General features: G+C 38.3%; 2 protein-coding genes across 10 annotated transcripts in view; one reads left to right on the top strand and one right to left on the bottom strand.

The window, feature by feature from the left end:
* CD302 (CD302 molecule) overlaps window positions 1-14,217 on the top strand; it is a 30,098-nt gene extending 15,881 nt beyond the window's left edge. Inside the window, exons 3-6 of one of the 2 annotated variants that reach the window (XM_084799801.1) lie at window positions 7,362-7,478; window positions 8,503-8,673; window positions 10,194-10,220; window positions 13,750-14,217. In XM_084799801.1, the coding sequence (XP_084655927.1) occupies window positions 7,362-7,478; window positions 8,503-8,673; window positions 10,194-10,220; window positions 13,750-13,946 (512 nt within the window). In that variant the 3' untranslated portion in view covers window positions 13,947-14,217. Of the gene's footprint in view, window positions 1-7,361; window positions 7,479-8,502; window positions 8,674-10,193; window positions 10,221-13,177; window positions 13,703-13,749 lie in introns of those variants that run through there. The other variant, XM_084799802.1, reaches the window with a different exon arrangement.
* A 3,541-nt stretch (window positions 14,218-17,758) lies between these two features.
* Window positions 17,759-26,091, bottom strand: part of MARCHF7 (membrane associated ring-CH-type finger 7) — a 40,475-nt gene continuing 32,142 nt past the window's right edge. For 2 of the 8 annotated variants that reach the window (XR_014782724.1, XM_084799799.1), the window contains exons 8-10: window positions 23,199-23,312; window positions 21,608-21,656; window positions 17,759-19,060 (exon numbers count right to left, since the gene is read on the bottom strand). Coding sequence is in view for 4 of the 8 variants with exons in the window: in XM_084799799.1 (XP_084655925.1) it covers window positions 19,002-19,060; window positions 21,608-21,656; window positions 23,199-23,312 (222 nt within the window). In the remaining 4 variants the exon portion in view is untranslated. Of the gene's footprint in view, window positions 19,061-19,433; window positions 19,459-21,607; window positions 21,707-23,198; window positions 23,313-26,091 lie in introns of those variants that run through there. The other 6 variants (XM_084799796.1, XM_084799797.1, XM_084799798.1 and 3 more) reach the window with 6 other exon arrangements.

Raw genomic sequence — 26,091 nt, 5'->3', positions numbered from 1 at the left:
ATGGTCACCTATGACTTACTGACAAAATCAGCTTACTGAAAAACAAACAGACAAGTAGAAAACCCCACAGGATTCCTAAAGATAAAGCCAATGCTTGTTACATAGCTTGGCAAATTGTTCTTCTTTTTTTTTTTTAAATCCCAATTTCATAATACATAATGAGTTAAAATGATTTTATAGAATAACAAACAAAAAGTTGCATGGATGAGTGTGGGGGAAGGCAGAGAACAGCCTCCAGTGTGGGTCCCTGCTTTTCATCTTGTTCAACAGATGCCCTGTTACTTGTGGGGTGTACATTTTGCCCACTGGACCATCTCCTCGGCGCTATAGTTCACATTTAACAAATAATATTTGAGACAGGCTCTTACTATTTACACGGGCAGGTTGGTATCATCTTTCTAGAAGCTGGGACTATAGTTAAGACTCCCACGCTCAGCAAGATACTTTTTTTTTTCCAGACTGATTTTTATTATGCACACTGTCCAGGCTGGCCTTAAACTCCTGTCTCAGTCTCCTGAGTAAATGGGATTACAAGCATTTGACATTGGACCCCAACAAAATTTCTGTTGTTTTGAGTGTTCCCATTGCCCTACCCTGCTGCCCCAGGTATGGGTACTGAACCCAAGTCCTCACCCATGCATAGTCCTTGTGCTCCACCAGTGAGCTGTTTCACCAGTCTTCTTTTGTTAAAGGTATGCTTGGAGGGCTGGAGAGATGGCTCAGGGGTTAAGAGCACTGGGTGCTCTTCCAGAGGTCCTGAGTTCAATTCCCAGCAACCAGATGGTGGCTCACAGCCATCTATAATGTGATCTGATGTCCTCCTCTGGTGTGCAAGAAGACAATGTACTCATATATATAAAATAAATAAATAAATCCTTTAAAAAAAAAAAAAGATGTGCTTAGAGTAAGGAGAGCTTATATATTTCATTTTTTTGTCCAAAAAGACAAGCTTTTATTTTGTTTTCACATTCCTTAGTGAAATCTAAAAACCACGTGGCCTTAAGGTAAAATATGGGAGGACATTGGCCTTTGCTTCCTGAAAGGTGCTTAAAGATGATCCACTTGATCATCTATCTCGTCACACTTTTTTCTTGGTCAAACTCCCAACTCCGTGACTGAGAAATGGCCCTCCCTGCCTGTAATCCGTGCACTTAGGAGGTTGCGTCAGGTACAGCTCTGTGAATTCCAGGCTCCACAATGAATGGGAGAGGGGAAGACAAGGATGTCTCTGGGTGTGGTGATGCCTACCTGTGATCCCCGCACTTAGGAGGCAGAAGAAGAAGCAGGATGATCAAGCTCAGGCTATCTTGGCCTACATAGTGAAAGGCTGTCTCAAAAAATAAAAAATAAAAAAATAAGGGTTTGAGAGCCGGGAGCTGTGGAGCATGTCTTTAATCCCAGCACTCAGGGAGGCAGAGTCAGACAGATCAGGTCTACAAAAGTGAGTCCAGGATAGCCAAGGCTACACGGAGAAATCCTGTCTTGAAAAAAACCAAAAAACAAGAAAAGGGGCTCACTTCAGTAGTGAAACACCTGCCTAGCATGGCTGGGTTTGGCTGTCCACTTGCCTGGATTGAGGGATGCCTAAGATACCTGATAAATGGCTTCTGGGGGTGTTCATGAGTCTTTGCCGGGAGGAAGGCCTATAGATCCACAAACATGGCACGGAAGAGCCCGCCCTGGGAGTGAGTAGCGGCTGGCTAGTCAGCTGGAGCAATGTAGCTGAAAGGATGGAGGGACAAAGAACCTCTCCCTCTCCTCCTTCCCTGCTGCACCCCTTGGTCCAGATTCCAGCTTCTTCAGCCTTTGACTCTGGATCTCACACTAAGGCTACCAAGGGTACTAGGCCTGCGGCCCCGGATGCAGGATCTGTGCTAAGGCATCTCCTGTTCTAAGGCAGCTTTTCTAAGCCACTCCTGGCTTCCCTTGGCTCCCCAGGTTGCAAATGGCCATTAGAAGTTCAACTTCTTTGATCATGTAAGCCAGTATAGTAAATCCTCTCATAATAAAATAAAATAAATAAATAAACAATAAATAAGAAGTGCAATTTCTGAAAACCCACTGGTAAAGCACTTTGGAAGACTATACAATTTTCTAAGTATATTTAATTGAAAATCATATTCATGATAGAAAGAGTAAATGAAAATACAGTGTGTTGCTGATTCTGTTGAAGTACCACACAGTTCTGTGTGTGACTGACAGGATCTCATTGTGCACATAGGCAGGCCTGGAGTACCTGATCCTCCTGCCTCAGCCTCTAGAGACCTGGGATTACAAGAGCATGTGTGCAAAGACTGCCTGGCCACATGAACATAAACGCATTTCCCCCCATAGAAAAGTCCATAGCTGTTAAACGGTGGCGACACGTTGGCTTTTATTGGGCATGGGGGATGGGGAAACTGACAAAATTTCCAGTATGCCAATATGGGTTTATCTCAAGGCAACTGAGCAGAATAGCAATTTTGTGAGTCTGAAGATTTTGAAACAGGGTTTCCTCAGAAAACGTTTTCAGTTGCTACCTCTAGTCTGTCTGGAAAGGTGAGGCTGGCCCCCAGCTCCCCTCTAACTCAAGCACTGAGACATTAACACAGATTTCAATAACAAACTATATTAGAGGCTGTGAGCCACAAAAAGACACGATCTTATATTAGCTCATTGCCAAACTTTTTTTATTGAAAATACAACCTTTAAGCTGGGCAGTGGTGGCACAGGCCTTTAATCCCAGCACTCAGAAGCCAGAGGCAGATGGATCGCTGTGAGTTTGAGGCCAGCCTGGTCTACAAAGAGTCTAAGATAGCCAAGACTATCATAGAGAAACTCTGTCTTAGGGAAAAAAAGAAAATGCAAACTTTATATTTATCAGATAAACAATTGTTTATTGTACACAAGCCAAAAAAAAAAAAATGGCACCTGACTGGCTTCCTCTATAACTCAAATGTTGTTTTCTTGAGCAAATTAGGTACAACTGACTTTAAAACGCTGAGCAGTATGTAGCCTAACTCTTATTACTCTTTTAGACGTCTGTGAACTCTTGTTGGGCCTCTTGTTGAAGCAAGGACCCTATTTGGGACTTTTTAAATTGGCCTTGTGTTTAAATGATGTCTTTCTTTTTCTGAATTAAAAGTGTATTCACAAGCCGGGCGTGGTGGCACACGTCTTTAATCCCAGCACTCGGGAGGCGGAGGCAGAGGCAGGTGGATCGTTGTGAGTTCGAGGCCAGCCTGGTCTACAAAGCGAGTCCAGGACAGCCAAGGCTACACAGAGAAACCCTGTCTCAAACACCCCCCCCCAAAAAGGGGGGTATTCACTTCAGGGCCAGGTATGTTGGGTCAGTGGTAGAGAGCCAGCTTCCTATGAGCAAGGCCTTAGGTTGACTTAGCAGCACCCATCCTACCCTAAAACATAAAGTCTTACTGATTTGATTTTTTAAAAGCTCATCATACATTTTTAATAATCTTAACTCACAGACTTTCATCCTACAAATTCCCATTTAATAAGTGAATTACAAAGCTAGCAATATTTATATTCTGCCCCCAACTAGGTTTCTCTGTATAGCTTTGGCTGTCTGAGACTCACTTTGTAGACCAAGCTGGCCTTGAATTCACAGAGATCTGCCTGCCTCTGCCTTCCAAAGTCCTGGGATTATAAGTGTTCGCCACCATACTCGGCAACATTAGTATTTTTGCTTTGGACCACATAGTGTTTTATTTGGAATCATGGCTCATTATGCTTTCTGTTTTGTTTTCTTTTATTTTATTTTATTTTTGGTTGGGTTTTTTGTTTTTTGTTTGTTTGTTTTGAGACAGTGTTTTTTCTGTGTAGCCTTGGCTGTCCTGGAAGTCACTCTGTAGACTAGGCTAGCCGCAAACTCACAGACATCTGCCTGCCTTCGTCTTTTGAGTGGTGAGGTTACAGGTATGTGCCATCATTTCTGGCTTTCTCTGCTGTTTATGAATACAGGGCATAAGGAATATGAGAATATTTAATTTGGAAAAAAATACAATCACACAAAAGTCATATCTTAAACCTGTCATTGGAGTTTATAGAAAGGAATTAACATTTACTCTAGGGGGGGAATGTAGAGAGCTATATTTACAGTATTTCCAGGCCTTTGTGCTAATTTACTATTTTTTTTTGCTAGTATTATTCACTTAGTAAAATAATTGAATGATAATGGTAAAGGCTGGTGAGATAGGTCAACAAAAAAATAAAAGTACTTGCTCAACACGCAGACCTGACAACCCAAGGTCCATCCCCAGAACTCATGGCGTGCACGGCAGGAGAGAACCAATCCCTGAGTTGCTCCCTACCTCCACATGTGTGCTGTGGCACACGTACACACACTTGCACATGGATTCTGTCTTTGTCTCTGTCTCTGTCTCTGTCTCCCTGTCTCTCTCTCTCACTAAATTAAATTAAATAAAAAATAAAGGTAAACAGTTCAAACTAAGTCGGTCTGTTACATACACTAGCTACTCTAACACTTTTGATTTTTTATTTTTATTTTTTGTGAGAAAGGAGCTATGTCGTTAGTCATAATGAGAACCAAACTATCAGATGATATCTCATTAGGTGGTATTACTACAGTGTCCGGAGCACATATGTGGGTCTTATATGGTAACTTAAGTCTCTGTAGTATTTAATTAGATTACAGTGCTTAAAGTATTAAAGTTCCATTGGCTGCAGAAAGATCAAAGAAAAGGAAAAACTCATTTCTAGATACTGAAGAACCAACTTGCCTTTATCTTAGGCTTAAATGTCTTTTTATCGTAAAGACAAACTAGGTTCAATCCCATTTATGGTTTAAACCTCTTGTTTCCCAAGGATTGGGCTATGCCCCACCTGTAACCTCAACTACAAATGGTTCTGTAAGGCCTGTTCCAGGAATGGTAATCATGTCTTTGTTTCAGAAAGTTGTTTGTAACCACCCTGCAACCCTACCTGTGTTTCAAAAGGTTATATGGCCACCTGTTGCTATGACTACTTTGTTTTGCCCACCTTGCAACCACGTCTTTGTTTCAGGAGGAACTAACTTATTATACTTATATTCGGCTCTTGTAACCTATTTCACCCACCAAGCCCCCCCACTTGGAACCTCCCTGCCCCTGAGCTGTAAAAGCCTCACTGTGCCTATTTGAGGGGGACAGCCAGTGATTAACACAGAATATGCTATTAAGGATTGCTCAGAGAATATATGTCTCACCAAATTTTCCGGAAAACACTGTTCTAATTTTTACTGATTGTCCATGTATCAGTTCCATAGTTTTCTATAACAAAAGCTAAGCTGGCTAGTCTGTAAATCTCAAAGTTTAACTTTTTTTCTTTTCTTTTTTTTTTTTTTTACAAAACTGTTACTTTTCTGCGGATGTGCGTTTGTGGGAGCACACACACCGTGTGAACCCCTGGGTTCAGAGGACAGCTTTTGGGAGTCGGTTCTTGGCTTTTACCTTATAAAGTCAGGGTCTCTCTTACCTCTGCTGCTACATTTTATACTCCAGGCTAGCAGCTCCGCCCAGTGCCATCCCGTTGTCCCGTGTGCACCTCCCAGTTCTATGTAGGCATGCAAGGATCACAGACATGTCTTACCACATCTGACTTTTTATGTGGTTTAGTAACAAGGATTGAACTCGGGTTGTCAGGCTTGCAGGGCTAGCCTGCTGGGCCACCTCCCAGGTCCCAAACTTTCATCATCTTATACCAGTAAAAACTTTTTCACATATTTCTTGTTTTGGGGATTTGGGGGGGGGGGTGTGTTAATAAATTGACTTTTTAACGCTATTCTCTTTTCTTCCCTATTGTTTCTCAAGACAGAATTTCTCTCTATAGGACTGGCTGTCCTAGAACTTGCTCTGATGTTGTTTCAAAATTATTCATATTATCAGTAGGCCTGGCTAGCAATCAATCAAGACACTGACACTTGTTATATTTCAAAATATCCTTAGTTAACCTGGGGCAGGGCAGACATTAATCCTCTAAAGTACTTCCCATAGTGGGGCGGGTATCTCATACCTCCCAATCCCATGCCATCTGCTTCTAGTAACTTCTATCAAGCTACCTCCCATCCATAATCCCAAATACTTGCTAATGTTGTTCATCTGGGCTGATTCTCCATCCACACTGGCCATGTGCTTCTCTTCCATCTTGTGGTGGTCTTTTCTCTTCTTTCCAGGATATATATATATCAACCAGGCTGGCCCCGAACTCACAGAGACCCACCTGCCTCTGCCTCCCGAGTGCTGGGATTAAAGGCGCCACCACACCCGGCTACCACAAATGTGTTAAGAAATTATTTCTGTATATGTATACTGTGTGAGTGCATGAGCCACATGTACATAGGTCAGAGGACAACTTGTAGGAATCAGTTCTCACCTTCCATCATGTGGGGTCCTGGGGACTGAACTCAGGCAGGCTTGGCTGATGAACCTCCAACCTGATGAACCATCTAAGCTGGTCCATAGGATGCTTTGACTTTGGGAGCACAGACCTTTCTTCCGTAGTTAACTACCCCTACTCCTGCCAAAAATATGTAAAGGTTGGGCTGGAGAGATGACTCAGAGATTAAGAGCACTGGCTGTTCTGGAAAAGGTCATGAGTTCAATTCCTAGCAACCACACGGTGGCTCAATTCCTAGCAACCACTGCTCTGGATAAAATGAATGTCTCCTCGAATTGTTTTTCAGTGTGCACCTATAACTAACATCTATGGTGTTTCCCAAGGTTCCAAGTGTTTCCCAAGTGGGAAACAGTTGACCCTCTTACTTGAATTAAAATGTAGTTATAGGGTATTTTCATAAGATGTCATGGATTATAAGTATTAGTGTTTGATGTTTACAGGGTAAAAATAATGAGATCTGGTGCCCTCTTCCAGCATGCAGGCACACATGAAGGCAGAATGAATACTGTATAAATAATAAATATTTTTTAGGAGCTGGAGAGATGGCTTAGAGGTTAAGAGCACTGGCTACTCTTCTAAAAGGTCTGAGTTCAATTCCCAGCAACCACATAGTGGCTCACAACCATCTATAATGAGATCTAGTGCCCACTTCTGGCAGGCAGGCACATGGTATACATAACTAATAAATAAATCTTTAAAAATAAATATTTTTTAAAAATAAGTAAAGGTAAAAAATTCATAATTTTTATATTCTTCATGATTTTAACTGATTTTTTTTTTCCCGAGACAGTGTTTCTCTGTGTAATAGTCTTGGCTGTCCTAGACTCACTTTATAGACCAGACTGGCCTCGAACTCACAACAATCCACCTCCCTCTGCCTCCCAAGTGCTGGGATTAAAGGTATGCACTACCACGCCTGGCAATTTTAACTGATTCTTAAAGTTGCTTTTCTTTTAAAATTATTTCAGGAGCAGACATGATAAGTATACATAATGAAGAAGAAAATGCTTTTATTTTGGACACTTTACAAAAGCAATGGAAAGGCCCAGATGATCTCCTGCTAGGCATGTTTTATGACACTGATGGTAAGTGGTATTTTCCCTGTGAGGCTTTTTTTTTTTTTTAATGTTAGTAAGACTTAAGATATTTGGTTCTTTAATTCTTTACATCAGAGTTTCTCTACCTTCCTAATGCTGCAACCCTTGCAAACAGTTCATGCCATGGTGAACCTTTACCATAAAATTATTTTCATTGTTTTATTTGCATTTCATTTATAACTGTAATTTTGCTAGTTATCAATCTCTATTTTCCAATGGTCTTAGGCAACACCTGTGAAAGGGTTGTTTATTCCTTGAATGGGTTGAACATCCCCCAAAGGGGGTGACCCACTGTTCTGGATAAAATGAGATGTCTCCAGGTATTTTTTTTTTCAGTGTGCACCTATGACTAGCATCTATATTGTTTCCCAAAGTTCCAAGTGTTTCCCAAGTGGGAAACAGTTGACCCTCTTACTTGAATTAAAATGTGGCTATAGGGTATTTTCATAAGATGTCATGGATTATAAGTATTAGTGTTTGATGTTAACAGGGTAAAACTAAATTATCTTTTCCGTGTTACAGAATACTAATGGTTTTTACTTATTTTGGTTTTTTGAGACAGGGTTTCTCCATAGACCAGGCTGGCCTCAACTCAGAGATTGATCTACCTCTGCCTCCCAAGTGTTGGGATTGAAGGCATGCAGTGCCACTACCACCTTGTTTCATTACTATACAAAACTATAAAACATCTTTTTATGGTGTGTATATATAATTTATATAATTCATGAAAATGGTGTGTATATACACAAAGACCTAAATATTAGCCACATTTTTAAATGTCAGATGACTAAGGTTATTAGTGTTTGTTTTGCAAAAATGGAAACCTCCCCAGAATACTCTTAAAAACACCACCTTTTGATTATATATAAATGATAGTGTTGTTTCTACAACTTTTTATCCTATAATCAAAAGTTAGACCACTGAAAGTTAGTAAGTTCCTATCTTTAACCAAAATCTTTTCCTTTGGGTCTTAACATCTTTGAAAACTGTCATCATGTTCTTTAATTGACAGATGCAAGTTTCAAGTGGTTTGACAATTCAAATATGACATTTGACAAGTGGGCAGATCAAGATGGTGAGGACCTAGTTGACACATGTGGTTTTCTGTACACCAAGACAGGTGAATGGAGAAAAGGAGACTGTGAAATCTCTTCAGTGGCAGGAACACTTTGCAAAGCATCCAGTAAGTATGACTGGCTTCCTCCAGTCTAGGAGGAGTGGGGAACAGAGGGGTAGTATTTGAAGACTTTTCTTAGGCGTACGTCTCACAGATAGAGGACTGAGACTTTAGAAGAAAGCATGATATTGTGCTAAGACTCTGACATTCCATAAATGAAGCCAGATCATGTGAGCCAGCATAACTTAATTCTGTATGCCTTACTCTTAGGCGTTCCTTCAAGTCCATACGTTTCTTCTGTTTTTTCAAGTAATTTCCATATCCTCTTTGCCTATGATCTGAGAAGTGGTAAAGAATAATAGTGCATAATCTTAAAATACTAATGTTACTTTAAGGAATAAGATTCTCTATAAAACAAGTCTGTTTAGGTAAACAGACATTAAAATTGTACCATAATTCATGATTTATTTTGTATTAAAATACATTTTCTGATTTATTAAAGTTTATTTTTACAAAATTAACAGGTTCTAGGACATTTTCATGTTATTTGTTAAACAGTAAATATAATTTGCTCTAAAATCCTGAGTTACTATTTTCTCAGTAAAATACAAACTACATGTAAAATACAAACTACAAATGTTAGTTACTTAAAGCATGACTCAACTAGTTCCCAAGTCAAAGTAGTTTTATAGGAGTAGCACCAACTTTTAATGTTTTCGTTTCATTTTATTCTAAGTATGTGTATGGGTGTTGTGAGCTGGAGTTGGAGAGATGGCTCAGCGGTTAAGATAACTGACTGCTCTTCCAGAGTACCCTGTTTTAATTCAAAGTACCCACACAGCAGATCACAACTGTCTGTAATTCCAATCCTAGGGGATCCAATGCTCTTCTGCTTTCCAACGACACATATGGTGCAGAGACATGCATATAGGCAAAATGCCCAATATACATAGAAATAAAAAATTAAAATAACATTTGTCTTCTGGCCTCTACACTGTAGTAGGAAAACACCCATTCCCACAACCACCCCCATTCACATGCATGCAAATCGGCTCCTTTACTGTAGGAGTTGTACAGTCAGGCTGAGAACAGTTTAGAAGTTAAGAGCACTTGCTGCTCTTGCATAGGATGTGGACTTGGCTCCCAGGCAGTTCCTGGGGTTCTGGGTGCCTTTTCTAACCTCTGCCGGCACTAGACATGGGATGTCCTACACAAGCACACATGTAAACCACTCAAAAACACGAGTTCTCAAAACTATTAACTAAAAGAACAAAAGCAAAAGCCACTGAGCAAATCCACAGGTGTTTAATGTTACATGTTTTCTACAGACTCTACAACCAGAATTTCATTTCTCCGGTCTATTATAATTTTTTGTAAAGCTCCTTTACTTTTTCCAGCAACTAAGCCAGTGTTTTGTCAGGCCTAGATATCTTGATTTTTTAAAACTAAATTCAAAACAGGTAAGACAGATTTGATGAAGCAGTAAAGATGGGGATATTAACATCAAAGTGTCTATTTAAATAATGTATATAAAGTAATCATATAAAACATCTTAAAATTAACTTTAATTTTCTTTTGCATTTTAGTCCCATATGACAAGAAATATTTATCAGGTAAGTAACATTCTGATCTTAAATTTTACATACATTAAAGTATATTTTTAAATTCTGCCATGTTAAGATACTATTATAGACCTATTCAAAAATATTATGTAACATAAAGAACTTTTATCAGAAGATAGAAATGCCTCTTAAAATAAGCCACTAGGGGAGAGAAGTGCTTCAGAGGTTAAGGGCACCGCTGCTCCTCCCAAGGACCCAGGTTCCGTTCAGTTATCCTGCGTCACATGAGAACTCCAGTTCCCGGGGATTTATCCTGGCTTCTGGCCTCCAAGGACAGCAGGCATGTGCATAGTACACAGACATGCATGTAGTCAGAACACTCACACACATAAAATAAAAAACATGGAATATCAAGAAGCAGCCATAGAGAAAGCAGGCAGCTCTACTTCTGAACATATACCGCCCCCCCCCAAAAAAAGCTAGGACGCTATGCACAAGACCATACTTGTAAATGTCAAAGAATGGCAGTAACTCAAGTGTGCATTAACAGATGGACGAGTAAAATGTAATACCAACTGCTATTCCACCCCAAAGGGAAATACATTCTGACACATGCTAGAAAACACACGTCTAGAGGACACAAGAACTGATACAAATTGGTCACAAAAGGCAATGTGTTCTTAGTGATCTCACTTGCAAGAGAACAGTTAACTTCACAGACACATCTGGAATCATCATATATGCATTTTTATGATGTTACGAGCGGGAGAGGACTGAGTTACTTAGTTTCAGCCTCAGAACGAGGCTATATATATAGATGGTCAGCGGGGACAACCAACTTGACTAGACTTAACTTAGGAAAGAGAAGTAGGTTAAGCATGTTATTTGGAAACATGAAGACAACTAGCAGCTAGCTTTGAAGACCAGATATAGTGCTTCTATTCCACTACTCAACCCCTTCCTCACAGTCTAGAAACCCGCAGTATGTCAGGACACAAAGCTGACGTCTCGGCTCTATTGTCACTGAAGGGAACAAACATGGCAGCAAAACGGCAAAGAGCAAAAGCTTTTTGTTCATGCCCTTGAATACTGGCTGCCACCAGAAAGCACTGCCCAGATTAAAAGTAGCTAGCTCTTCTTACCGCAAAAGATCAAGATTAAAGGTGGTTCTTCCCTTCGAGCCGAGCATGGTGGCGCAAGCCTTTCATCCCAGCACTTGGGAGGCAGAGGCAGGAGGATCACTGTGAGTTCGAGGCCAGCCTGGTCTACAAAGTGAGTCCAGAACAGCCAAGGCTACACAGAGAAACCCAGTCTGGGTGGTGGGGGAAAGGTGGCTTTTCCTACTTCAAATGAGTTAAAGAAAAAGTCCCTTTACATGGGGTACGCAGCCACTTTGCACCCACAGATTTCTTACAGCTAAGATGTTTTAGCTGTGTAGACATATATAACATTTTATTTCCTTATGTAGCCTTGGCTGTCACGGAACTCACTCTTTAGACCAGGCTGGCCTCCTATTTAAGAGATCTGCCTGCCTCCGTGTCCCGAACGCTGGGACTAAATGGTATGCCACCACTGCCCAGCTGCCATACAGTTTCAAAAAATAAATAAATAAAAGGATTGTTATTGAAATTTGTGGAGAAAAAGAGCAGACAGGTCTATCACAGATCTCGAGACCATGCCAAAAACAAAGCAAAACAACAGTGGGATAGTCTGCACATTTAGTTTTTAGATTCCAGGTAAGCTGTACGCAGGTAGCAGGGTTAGGCTTCAATCATAAACCTGTAGTAAAGCAGGAAGATTTAAAGACAAACATGCCTACTGCACTGATAGGCTGTTAGAACTTAATGAATAACAAGAATACTGAGTTGAAGTGAGAAAACAGTTGTAGCACCAGTTTCAGTGAACAGGGAGTTCACTGTGTAAACAACAGACGGACAGGAGGCCTTCAGAGTGCTGTGAGGAGAGTGCGGGCTATGGGGGAGGGGGAGCTCCTCTTGTGGTAAGCTCATCAAAGTTAGGCCTCCTGGAAATACGTAAGAGGTTACAATAGATGAACCAGGACAGCTGGGTTAGAATGATTTGGGTACTGTACACATGAGAGAAGGCTATCCTAGTGGATACAGCAGCAAACAAAGGTTTGGAGATTTTGCTATTGCTCATTAAATGGATTTGGGAAACCTGCCTAAATCATGTGTAGAATGAACTGTGCGCTGTAGACAATAACGTTAAATTGAACAGTTTTAAATAACAGATTGTAGTTTTAGCCTCCATGACATGTTACAACTTTGGAATGAAGATGACACATTTTTTTAAGTACCAGCTAATCAACAAAGAGCATTGCAAAACGTTAAGATACAAACATAATGTGTCCCATCAATCTTGAGTACTATCTTACACTTAAGGTCTTTTAATTTTGGTTAAATATGTGATTATATATCTGTAAACAATCCTAAACTATCATGCTTTTTCAGCCTGAATTTTACTATTTCTCCTGATTATGTTACTGCACAGCATCAACAGACTCAATGTGTCCACATGGATAAAGTCAACACTTTTAAGACAGTGTAAACCTTTTTTTCCCCCCGAGACAGGGTTTCTCGGTGTAGCCTTGGCTGTCCTGGTCTCACTTTGTAGACCAGGCTGGACTCGAAGGGAGAATGTGCAGATTAAAGTAACCATAAAAACTATTAGTTGAACATTTCAGAAGTCTTGGCTTTGCGAGACACAAGTTGATCTCAAACTCTGTAACCAGGGATGTCCTTTATGTTTTTATATACTAGTTTGTACCACTTAAACAAGACATTTGGCCAGATTTACCCCATTCATCTCTAACCATTTTAGGTTTCACTTTAAGAAGCACCAGTTGGAACATTTAGTGTGTACATGTACATGTAAATAAAATTGTATCTGCAATGAAACTGTGAATAATTTGTCAAAACTGCATTTTTATAGAAAGAGTTTTTTCTGTAGGCAAAAACTGAAAGGTTGCACACATTTGTAAATTCCAGAAATCAACAAAAACGGTGCTGCTTTAAGAGAAACAAAAAAATGCAAGGTAATGCTATTCCTGTGAAGCAAATCACAAAGTCACACAGACCATCACACCCCACTTGGTCCTCAAGAGAATAGATGTAAATCTAAAATCTTGGTTCAGAAAGGGGGAAAAATGTAAGACCACAGAAAACAATACTCAGCAGAGCACAGAGCAAAAATGTCTAACTGAAAATTTCAGGTATGGCTATTTTTCCCACAAAGTGACTTTAAAAAATTGTTTCATTACTTTTTATGGTATATACATGCAAGTGTGCACCATGGCATGCACATGGAAGGCAGAGGACAGCTTGCAGGGGTCAGTGCTCTCCTCCCCACCATGTGGGCCTCGGTGTTCAGGCTTGGCAAGAACCTTTACCCACTGAACCATGCTTCCTACCTGGGTCACTCTCATGAGTAAAGAATATGTAATTTTATTCTTATCAGTTGAGAAATTCTACATATAAACAAGTATGTGATGAAAATGATGATGTCCTAATGCAGTACCTCCACCCTGCATACTGACTGCCTGTATTGTCATTTTTTGCAGATAACCACATTTTAATATCAACTCTGGTGATTGCTAGCACAGTAACTCTGACAGTTCTGGGAGCAATCATTTGGTTCCTCTATAAAAGAAATGTTTGCTATGGCCTCACTTTTTCAACTGCGCTGCAACCACCTTACAATGATGGCTGTGCTTTGGTAGTTGCAGATGATGAGGAAGATGCTGTTCAGATGGACTAAGATCAGACCAGCGTATCAAATTCCTTGACAGTGATTTCCTGTGCAAGATTTTCATATAAAAGTTGCCACAAAAACTGAAGCTTTTATGGTATTCCTTATTCTTAAAACAGTATTTTCATGTACTCACTGTGACAAAACATTAACATTTTAGTTCACTTTTTTAAAAAAGGGTTTAGAAAAGAACCACAGATCTAACTTAGTTTTCTTAAGTAATTTTTGTTTGAGTAAATGAAAGATCCAAGTACAATAAAGCTGATAAAACCCAGCTTAATACTGCCTGATCTTCTTTATTGCTCCTTCCATTTAGTTAAATTTTACCCTTTAACAACCCTTCTCTTACTGACAGCACCAGGATCAAGCTGGACAGAGCCTGTACATTTAAACAGTGACTTCCTGGCTATGGTGAAAATCAATTCCTCTGCTGTTTCCCTTTAAGAGAAAGGCATTTTGCAGATTTTAATACTCCAGACTCAACACTTGTCCACAGTTCCATTCACTGCAGAGACCATATGGGACAAGTAGTGTTCGGTTCTATCAAATAATTATGTTACAGACTCTTTCAAAGAAAAAGACCACAGCTCTAGCTAAGAGGTCATGGAGACAGTGGCCAGCTTGACCTGTGTGTCTCTTGAGCAAAGGTTTCCTAGACCATCCTTGTACCTTTACCTACACAAGGTGGATCTTCCTCCCACACTATGAGAAAATTAGATCTTTTGATGGCATGAAAACTGTGCATGCCCAACTGAAGAAATCAGGTGCGACTCTAGAGATAATGTCCAGTTTTTGGTACTCTTACCATACTTTTAAAAACAAGAGTAAAAATTCATTAACAAGCTGGGCACAGTTACACACACCTATAATCCAAGCACTTGGGGAAGCCATCCTGGTCTACATACGAGTCCAGGCCAGCCACGGCTACACAAAGAAACCTTGTCTCAAAAACAAAACAAAACAAAACAAAAATGGAAGTAAACAAGTAATTTCATTTCCTTTATAAGTTTTAAATCTCAGAAATGGTATTGGAAAATACTTCATCTTAGCAGCCTTATTCATAATAGCTAGAACATGGAAACAGCCTAAGTGTCCCTCAATAGAAGAATGGATAAAGAAACTGTGGTACATATACATTATGGAATACTATTCAGCTATTAAAAACAAGGAATTCCCGAAATTTGTGGATAAATGGATTGAGCTAGAAATGATCATAATGAGTGAGTTAACCCAGAAGCAAAAAGACTCAAATGGTATATACTCACTTATATCTGCATATTAGCCCAAGGGGCATGTCCCACGAAAGCCTTCACTTACCAGGAAAGTGAGACAGAGGGGAGGACATTCTAGTGGGACTCTAGATGAGAGAATCATGGGAGAATGGCAAAGTAGAAGGATCCAGAGGGTCCTAGAAGCCTACAAGTAGAACATTATGATAGGCAGATATGGGCACAGGGGTCCCGCTCAAACTAAGGCACCAGCCAAGGACAATACAGGCGGTAAACCTTAAACCCCTACCCAGATCTAGACAATGGACAGAACACTCTCCACAGTAGAGTGGAGAGTGGGATATGACTTTCTCACATACTCTGGTGCCTCACCTTTGACCATGTCCCCTGGAGGGGGAGACCTGGTGGCACTCAGAGGAAGGACAGCAGGTTACCAAGAAGAGACTTGATACCCTATGATCATATAGAGGGGGAGGTAATCCCCCTCAGGAACAGTCATAGGAGAGGGGAATAAGGGGAAAATGAGAGGGAGGGAAGAATGGGAGGATACAAGGGATGGGATAACCATTGAGATGTAACAAGAATAAATTAATAAAGGAGAAAAAAAATGAAAAAAAAAAAACTTCATCTTATGCTACATGCTTTCACTGTCCACTAGGAATTAGAAATACCCTCATCATAGTAAGTGACACTAATTCCATTAAAACTGTGTTTGAGACCGTCTATGTAGCACAGGGTAGCTTCAAACTCGCACCCCACCTGTTGAGAGTGTAGGTAAAATGGGTTATGGCATCTGTTAACATTCTTGCCACAAACTGGTGATAACTTACCAAGAGCTGACACTAGTTTACACTAGCTGTAAACATTCTGTAAGATGTCTAAATTACTATTCAGTGCTAGCAGGGAATACTAGCTGGTTGTTCCCCCTATTTTTCCTACCATTATTTTAATAACTGGTATCAATCGTATTATGTCCTGAAAACTGATTCATGTGGCTATTTAAGATAAAATTAAATGCATTTCAAAATTCACCCACTCAATTGTATAAGCTGCATTTTAAGTGCTCACTGTTTGTTATTACCATACCAAGCAGCATATACTGCAGAATATTTCATCATAAAGTATCACCAAACAATGCGCCTGAAGAATCTACCTTTCAACTAATTTAGACAACTGCTACTTAATGGCGTTCTAAAAAGTCAGCTTAAACCTATTTAATCAATGTGTGATTTCATTTTCAACTGATGGAGGCACCTGGTAGTAAACACTAAATCATAATTTTATATGTCTATGTTCATATATGATGACGTAGCACACATGTGCAGGGCAAGGGGGACAATCTTGGGTGTTGTTCCTCGGGCTGGCTATATTTGAGCTAGGTGGGTCTGGTTGGCAAGTTAAGTCTAGGGATCTGCAGACCCCTAACCCCACAACATAGAAATTAAAAGTACATACCATGTGCTACAGAGGCTAATTTAAACACACACACACAGAGCAAATGGGATCTGAGTGTCTCCCTGGCCCTCCATTTTCTTTAGACATCAAACCACTTACCATAGGTCATTATCTAATCATTGGTCAACAGACAGAAGAACCACCACATTAATAGTAGAAAGACAGGCTTGTTCAGTGCATTCAGAATGAACAAACTACTGTGTTCTTCACCATGTTCCTTACACCCAACAGCAATGAGATTGAGGTGTGTGTGTGTGTGTGTGTGTGTGTTATAGGCACATGGGGCCAACATATAGTTGTTAGACTTAACTCAGGCCCCAATGATTTCACAGCAAGCACTTACTATCTATGAAGCGACTGCCTCCAGGCCCCACAACTTATCCTAAATGACAACATTTTAGCACTTATCAATCACTAGTTAATAACAAATTATGTATGAACTAATGACAGAGCATTTTTATCATGTCAATATTTTGTGGATTGAGAAGGCAATTTTCACAATTACATAAAATATCTAATATTTCAAACTCAGTTTCTAGGACAGAAAATATTTAAATTAGCATTCTTAAATTTTGTGCCTTTGCTTAAGATAATGCACAGATAACAAAAGTTAAGGACATATTCAGAGGCTGAAGAGATGGCTCAAGGTTAATAGTATTTGCTGCTCTTGCAGAGGACCTGGGTTCCATTATCAGTACTTACATGGCAGCTCACAACTATCTCTAACTACCTAGGAACCAGGAGCTCCAAAGCCTTCTCTGGCCTCCGAAGACAGTGCATGGACATGGTACAAAGTCATATATGCAGGCAAAACACTCATACACATAAAATAAAAAAATTGAAGAAATCCTTTAAAACCATTCTATTAAATTTTTAAAAAAAATTTTATTTATTTATTTATTTATTTATTTTGGTTTTTCGAGACAGGGTCTGAGTAGCCTTGCTGTCCTAGACTCATTTTGTAGACCAGGCTGGCTTTGAACTCACAGAGATCCGCCTGCCTCTGCCTCCCAAATGCTGGGATTAAAGGCATGTGCCACCATGCTTGGCTCAAATTTGAAATTTTAATTCTTTTCTAAGGGGTTTAGAATTTCTTGTTGAGGACCAGTATAAAAGGAAAAAGTTCAAACTAAAAAATAAATCAATCAGTATCACTTTATTTCAAGCCAAGATTTTACATTAAGACCAACAAACTAAGTATAGGCAAACTGTTCATTTACATTTGAGAAATTACATGGTTTCTAATTAGGTTTTGCAAAAGTTGTTTGTTGCCACAACATTGGACTCATCTGAAACCACCTGAAAGTGTAAATGTATGTCCTAAGGATGTTGACAGTGAAAAACGTTATGGAAGTTTACACAACTCATGAGCATAGTGCAAACTCATTCATGTTGAATAAGTCATCTGTTTTGCAAAGGTAGTGAAAAATATTAACAATCATCAAATAAATGCTCAGAATTACCAAGGAACAGCTAAAAATGACCAGGATCCAAATAGGTTATTTATATTTCTCTATAAAGAAGTGACAACACTAAAAAACACATTGAAAACCAGTGTTTTAAACTTTGAATGTGGGCTTTAAAAAAATATTCTGTTAACTTGAGATTTTTAATAATTTATAACCAAATAGCATTTGGCTGGCAATTCTGATACAATTTACAGCTGTAATACTCCTGAAAGGAGTACCTACATACCAGGGCCTATCAAATATAATCTGCATTTTTGCAAATCAATACAAAAGTTATCCATCATTTCTACGTCTTTTACATACTTTTTTTCCTTAAAAATTAGGTTTTATTGCTAAGTGAATTTAGAACTCTAATTAAATTTGGAAACCTAATGTAATAATGCTCTTCAAACTTCCCATTCTTTTAAAAAAATTTTTAAACACTGGAAGTAATGATTATCAAAATGTGGCTGTAACTTAAGGCATTTAAGAAGGAAAACTAATTAGGTGCCACTGGCATTTTATTTCAAAAGTACATTTTATCTGACTTTTTTCACTAGCAAGAGACTAATACACAAACATTTTTCCCATAAATATGACTACAGTAATCATAACACAGAAAAAGGTTGATGAGCATTGCTTAGATATTTAAAACAAGGGTAATGCTTTCCCATTCACCTAAAACAAAAAACTGCTTTTGATTACATATTATAAACATGAGATTTGCTGGCCAGGGTTAAAAGGTCCAGCTGAAGAGTTTCAATTCAGCAACACTTGAGAATGAATATATATTTACATTTATACATGTATGTATATATATTCATTTTATATAGAGTCAATTTATCTAATAGGCATTCCCTCACAAGTTACTCGCACTTAATTGCCAGTTTCAATAACCATGTTCACAGACCATCCACTTGTCTTAAGTGAAGTTAGGCAATATCAAATGTTCTGTTATGGTCTCCATCTTCTTCAGAATCATCCTCTGAAGCTGTTGAGAGAAAACAGGATGATCAAGGGTGATTTTTAAGGGGGACAATAATGACTTGTAAACATGAAGCCAGAACAGCAATGACTTGTAAAATAAAAATCCCAATTTAGTATACTGTTTGGTCAAAATGGTAGGATATCATGATAGTGTTAGGGTGGTCTGACTGTCGGTGACGCCCATTCACAATGCCCCCCACCCCCCACATCTTTTTGTGATGTTATATAGTTTCCATAATGAAAATGCTTAAAAATGTGGTTTAAGAGCATCTTTTAAAAAATGTTTCTGAGACCAGTTTGTATTCATAGTAGCTAATGATATGTATATAAACATACACCAGAGGAAAAGTGAATTTAAGGCAAGTGCTCTCACACACCTGAGTAGAATCTGGCTTATTACCGCTGCATGTTTGATGCATCCGATGAGAATGAAAAAAAATGTACATAGAATAATAGGTTATGGATGTTCTTGCAATTTACATCAAAGCTATGTCTATACAACGCCAAGGAAAAGGTCTATATAGACACAGCCTAACTTAAAATAATTGGATTCAGAAAAAACACAAAAGTCACAACAAAAAACCCACTGTTGAGACCATCCCCATGTCTCCAAACTCTCAGAAACATCATTTTTATAGTATTCTTGACCTCAAGTTACTCAATGGCTATTAGTGACACAGATTTATTATAAAGCATCCTGGAATGTTTTTGGAATAGCCAAGGTGGTAAGAAGCTATGTATTATATAATCTGCTTTATATGTTAGAGGAAATCTAAGTTCTTTAGAATAAACATCTAACTAACTTCTTTGTCTTTGCTATATCGAGGGCAGAAAAGCTTACTGAATGTACTCTAGGATACTGGATCAACCCAGAGAAAGAGCAGGAAAAATGTTAACATTTACTGATGAAACCACTTGAAATAGTCTTATATAGCTCATGACTAACACAAGCCCTCTTGTGAAGTTCTATATCACAGGACATCACACTGAACAATGTTTTAGGCAATGTCACAGTTTCTAGGTGACCACACAGAAGAACAAGTCAGCTAGTTTTTAGGAGTATAGCAATACTCCAGTAGTCTGAGATCCACTTGAGGCATCACTTTCCACTGTCAGCTCAGTTGTATGTGTTTTACCTCCATCTTTTTCTTCTCTTGCATACAAGTTAAAGACCATGCTACATTTAGAAAAGTATATATAGTTTTGTTTTTATTTTTCAAGAGAAGGTTTCTCTGTGTAGCCTTGACTATCTTGGGCTCACTTTGTAGACCAGGCTGGTCTCGAACTCACAGAGATCAGCCTCCCAAGTGCTGGGATTAAAGGCGTGCGCCACCACAGCCCGGCTAGAAAATTATATTTTAAGTAAGAAGTTTTTAAAGTAAAAATCTTGGGGAAAATAAACAGATGACCATATCTTCTATCAAATATAAATTATAATTTTCAAAACAAAAGCTAAACTTTTGTATTAGCCAATGAAGTATTTTTTATGATTGTTACAAAACTAAAAAAGGAAATCACAGTGAATAATAATTCTAACTGGCTTCTTTACTTTCACTTACATTAATTTTTTTAAAAAAACTATAAATGTCCTGTCTGACTTTATCTCAAATTCTGTTAAAAACCTAAAATTATAGGTGTAACAATATTTCTAAAAGGCCATGTCTTAAAATATTTATGAAGTAAAGTTTCTATGAGGACTAGATTCTTCTCATACTATCGTCAAAGGATGCTAGACTTCCTCTAAAGGTAATAATCTTACACATCTTTTGGAGAACAGGTATTCTTAAGATGGTAAGTGCATAACCAACATGAAAACACACAATTAAGACACTCAAGAGTGTACTGGAATGGAACCGTGTTGCTTCGGTGAGGGGTCAGATGGGTTTAATCTTCCCCAGAAACTGTTCTACAGAGACTCACTCCCTGCCCAGTATGTATGAAGCAGCACAGATGTGCTGTATGTAATACATCAAAAGCTAGCAGGTTCTGGAAAGAGCTGTAGGACTTGGGATTGTGTGTCTTCACTGAAAGAGCCTGACAATGTGACCCTAAGAAATCTGAGGAGCTGCCTATGTACTAAAGGCTCACAAGAACTAGCTATAAGTAAAGAATAAACAACACCCTTTTGTGTGGGCTCTGGACTCTTCCTTATTCTCCTGGAACCAAACACAAGCCTTAAAAAAAGCCTTTCACAACCTGAAACTGATTAAAAAGTAAAAATTTCTTCATATAGTAAAAATTTAAAAGCCTTCACAGGAATGATTTAGTAGTTAAGTTTGTTTCCCTTTTAATCACAAATAGTAAGACACAGTGGTTTGTTGACAATATCACTAGTGAAAATTATCTCCTTCCACGCCTTAAACAGAACTTAAAAAAAAAAATTTTAACTAGGTCTATTGTCCAACCCATATTATCCAAACCAATAATTGTAATAGTATTAAACCTAAAACCAAATCACAATTTGGTAGAAAAGAGTACACTTAGGTTTTGTTCTGCGGGTTAAATTTGCAAAAGTAAATCCAACAAGTCTGGGGAGGGGAAATCCACCTACTTTCGAGATCTTCCATATGTGCCTGAAGAGTTCTTGCAAGGTTAATAAACTAGAAACAATGCAGAAAGAAATACAGTAGTTTAAATGTTGCCAACGGATCTAAAGAGAATCAGTATAGGAGATTTAGTCTACTTAAAAGTCAAACATCATTTTATTATTTTAAACAAGGGTCTTTCTTTCCCCAACAACAAAAAATATAGCATTAAGGATATTATGTTATGTTTTATATAATCAGTGTAAATCATGGGGAAAACAGTACCATGAAATTGGGAGCCAATATAATCAAATAATTTTATCCAATAATGCTGACTTCCTAACACTGTCCAAAAAAAGTTATAAAATCAAGGAGGGAAACAAAGTTTTGTTTCTGAGTCCAAATGAACTAATGTTTGCTTACCTAAATGTGACAGCTGTAAAGCTGTAAAGCTCAGTGCTTGTAAAATAAAACACTAAGAATGACTTCTACTGTACTCGTAAGGTTAACTTTTTTTTTAAAAGAAACTCTGAATACAACAGACCTTTCTTATATGCTTTGTATGATTTCTTCATTCATTCAAGAGTTATCGGACCATTTTACAAATCATTTGAAGGTATTAACTCCAGATAGGGGCATATAATTTCTGAAGTACTTAATCACAGCACCTAAGTTTTCTTTATTCCTAATGAAAGTAACTATCAGTTGGGTCACTTAAGTGTCCATATAATGATGAAGCACATGAAAGTAGTAACTTAAAATAGCAACATGTATTTTGAATGATACTTTTTTCATTTTAAGATGAAACATTTTATATTGACATGAACTCTAAGTTTTATATACTTAAGAGCTATAAAAATGGACAATTTCACATAAGTTTTGCCGTATTATGAACAACACATTTCAAGATAAATGTTTAGAAGGTTGCTGAGATGCACCAAGTGTTCAAAGTGACAGAGCCTAGGTTTCTTTTGACTCATTGAGGCAAAGAGAGTTCACTGATTGAATGTAAGTATCTAACAAAAAGCTAGCTGAAAGGTACAGTTAATAGTAAACATTATTTACAGCAACTAGTTCCTTTTGTAGTTGGTAATATTAGTTTAAGGGTAACCATTTACAGAACGACAACAAAGTTATTCTTCCATATTCTTTTGGCCTCTGGAACTCAATTTCAAGTTTCACTTGCAAGAGCTGAAAAAAAATCACTTCTCTAAGTAGCCTATGACAAAATTAGGGTATTTGTTGTAGAAGACAGCACTTTCTATTAAATACAAACTATTTACACTGTTTTGGTTTTTTGAGACAGGGTTTCTCCGCATAGCAGCCTTGGCTGTCCTGGAACTCTCTCTTTGTAGACCAGGCTGACCTCGAACTCAGACATCCACCTGCCTCTGCCTCCCAAGTGCTGGGATTAAGGGCATGCACTAGCACACCCAGCCAGACTATTTACATTGTTAAGAAACATTTGAAAAAGAAAAGAACAATTTGAAAGTAAGCCCCCTCCCCAACACCACCAAGGAATTAGGATATGAACACATAAAACAATTGGTTTTCGAAGAAAAATTCTTGTCCTATCACACTCCCCCCCCCCTTTTCCCCAAGGCAAATGCTACTTACTCGGACGCGGGTGCTTGGTTCAATTGTATTTCCCATCATATCAGAAAAGCTTTGCTCACACAAATGCAGTAAGACAACTAGGTAGAGACCAGAGCTGATAAACTCATACTCAGCCTTAAATGGAGAAGCAAAGAGAAGAAACAGAGAATGAAAATTACGATTGTGACTCATAGTCACTGTTTACTGTAAACTAAAGGAAATGTATTCAGACACAGCTCCTAGAAAGGTATAGTCATCTACTAAACTATAAGGCTGTGCTACAGTTTTATTTTATCTCCCTTTAATCATTTATATAAGTTTACCTTTTAAATCATTTGGTGAGATAACACGTTAGCTTCTAATAAATTTCCTTTTATAAATGACTGATGATTGTTTCAGTTTAGTTAAAAAACCTGTTTCATTTAACCTAAATCTAGTGGTTTTGGTTTTGTTTTAGTATAAAAATAACAACTAGCACATGGAAACACACACCGATCTATCCTGGTGCCCTTTCCTTGGTCATGTTGGGAATAGAAGACTCAGAAATTCTAAACAGTGTCAAGATTGTTATGAGTATCCTCCTCTTCCTTTATCTTTTAACTTCATGCCTCTTTTGGTGGTCCTGGGGAATAAATTTAGGATCCTAGGAATAGCAGGCTAGCACTGTACCAATATAAACACAATTCAATCTCTCCCTTTAATTTTTACAGTGAAGAGGTCAATTGTACCTGCTTTGTATAATAAACTCATCTAAAATTAAGAAATACATGCTATTATTATTATCATTTTTATTTGTTTTGGTTTTTTGAGATAAGGTTTCTCTATGTTATCTGGGCTGTCCTGGACTCGCTTTGTACAGTAGGCTGGCCTAAAACTCACATTGATCCGCCTGCCTCTGCCTCTGGAGTGCTGGGATTAAAGGTGTGTACCACCATGCCCCTAATATTAATTTTTAAAACTTTATAAAATTCTGCCTATCATTAAGAATTTGAAATGAAATATTAAGATATATAATCATTTTTTAAATTTTTTTAAACTGAAAAATAGATCATATTTCTGGGGGGGAAATTGTTTTTTGTTTTTTGAGACTGGGTTTCTCTTGTAGTCCTGGCCTCTCTGTAGACCAGGATAGCCTTGTTCCACCTACCTCTGCCTCTCAAGTGCTGGGATTACATATGTGTGCTACCATGCCCGGCATTTTTTGGTTTTTTAAAATTTACATGGTTATAATAGGCATGGTGGCACACACCTATAATCCCAGCACTCAGGGAGGGAGTATAGGCTGGGGAGAGACATACAGATCTTAGTCAAGTCTAGCATGGTTTATATAGCAAAATCCAAGTCATCTAGAGTTATGCTATGAGATCCTGTTTCAAAACAAAACAACCCAATAACAAAATTTTATAAGCTTATCACCCTGCAAAAGATAAAATGTCAAAAGTTATAAAATTATATTAAACTAATCACCTAAAATTAAGGTAACTCTAGCCACTAGAATCCATGATTCATAGTAAGTAAGACACATCTGAGACTATCATTATTATTATTATTATTATTTTTTTTTTTTTTTTGGGTTTTCGAGACAGGGTTTCTCTGTGTAGCCTTGGAGACTATCATTATTTTACAATGACTAAACCTCTTAACACTCCTCGACTGTGTAAGACTGCAGGTCATTAAAATGATTTAAAAAAAAACTTTCACATGAAAATCATGTGACTTAGTTTTAAGGGAAGCAAGCATCTAAAGGTGGCAAGAGAAAATAACTTTCCGACTTCTCTTAGTCTAAGACAATACATTTCGCTGTATCATACCACCTTTCTTATTTTCCCTACTCTTCGCCGGGCGTGGTGGTGCACGCCTTTAATCCCAGCACTTGGGAGGCAAAGGCAGGTGGATCTCTTTGAGTTTGAGGCCAGCTTGGTCTACAAAGTGAGTCCTGGACAGCCAAGAGAAATCCTGTCCTGGAAAAAAGATACTAATGTTCAGCTGCCTACAGAGATGCTTGAGTAAGTTTCTTTTTGTACAACCAGCTCATTAGAGAATAAAACACTACACTTTGTTAAGTAACACTTATACTGTAGCAACTAATGTTTCATTCTTCTGAACAGGATTCTTGAGCTTGGACCTAAGCAATTACTTTCAGGTATTTGAGAGTATTCTAAATTATATACATAGAATTTATAAATATAAATTTATAAATATAAATATGCTGTAAGTTCAAGATTCTTATCAGACTTTCAAAGAGTTGTCTGTTTATCTCATAGTATGTTTTTACATTTTATTTTATATGTATGTATGTAAAATTGTATGTGGATATACACTCCTGAATGTTAAGTGTCCTTAGATGACAGAGTTGTGAGTCATCCAACACGGATGCTAGGAACAGAACTAGGTCTTCAAAAAGTTGTTCACAAAAATACCTTATATTCTATGAGTTCATCAACATGAATTACTCCAAGCTGATAAGTCTATAATATACAACAGACTGCCAGGCAGTAGTGGCACTTTCCTTTCATTGCAGCACTTGGGGTTAGGGGTGGCAGCACACAAAGGCAGTTCTATCTCTGAGTTCAAGGCCAGCCTGGCCTACAAAGTAAGGTTCAGGACAGCCAGGACAACAAGAGAAACTTGAAAAACCAAAACGAAAAACAAACAAACAAAAAACAAAACGACAAAGAACTAAAGCGAAAACACACAAAACCTAACAATCAATCAACCAACCAAGACTGGTAGCTGCCAGGGTGTAGGAGAAGGAAACAAGGAACCACTGAGTATGGGTGTATTCTGTGCTGATGGAGTCGCCCTCACACTCCCCTTGAACAGGTAGGCGTCTCCCAGAATTTTCTTTCAACAAGGAAAAAAATAGGCTATTTCTTCCGACTAGAACATTTAACAATACTGGAGAAATAAAGTT

Source organism: Acomys minous (assembly GCF_964271855.1).
Source record: "Acomys minous genome assembly, chromosome: 10".
NCBI classification, from domain to species: domain Eukaryota; kingdom Metazoa; phylum Chordata; class Mammalia; order Rodentia; family Muridae; genus Acomys; species Acomys minous.
Note: the sequence above shows the minus strand (reverse complement) of the source record. Positions and strands in the feature narration are given on the sequence as shown.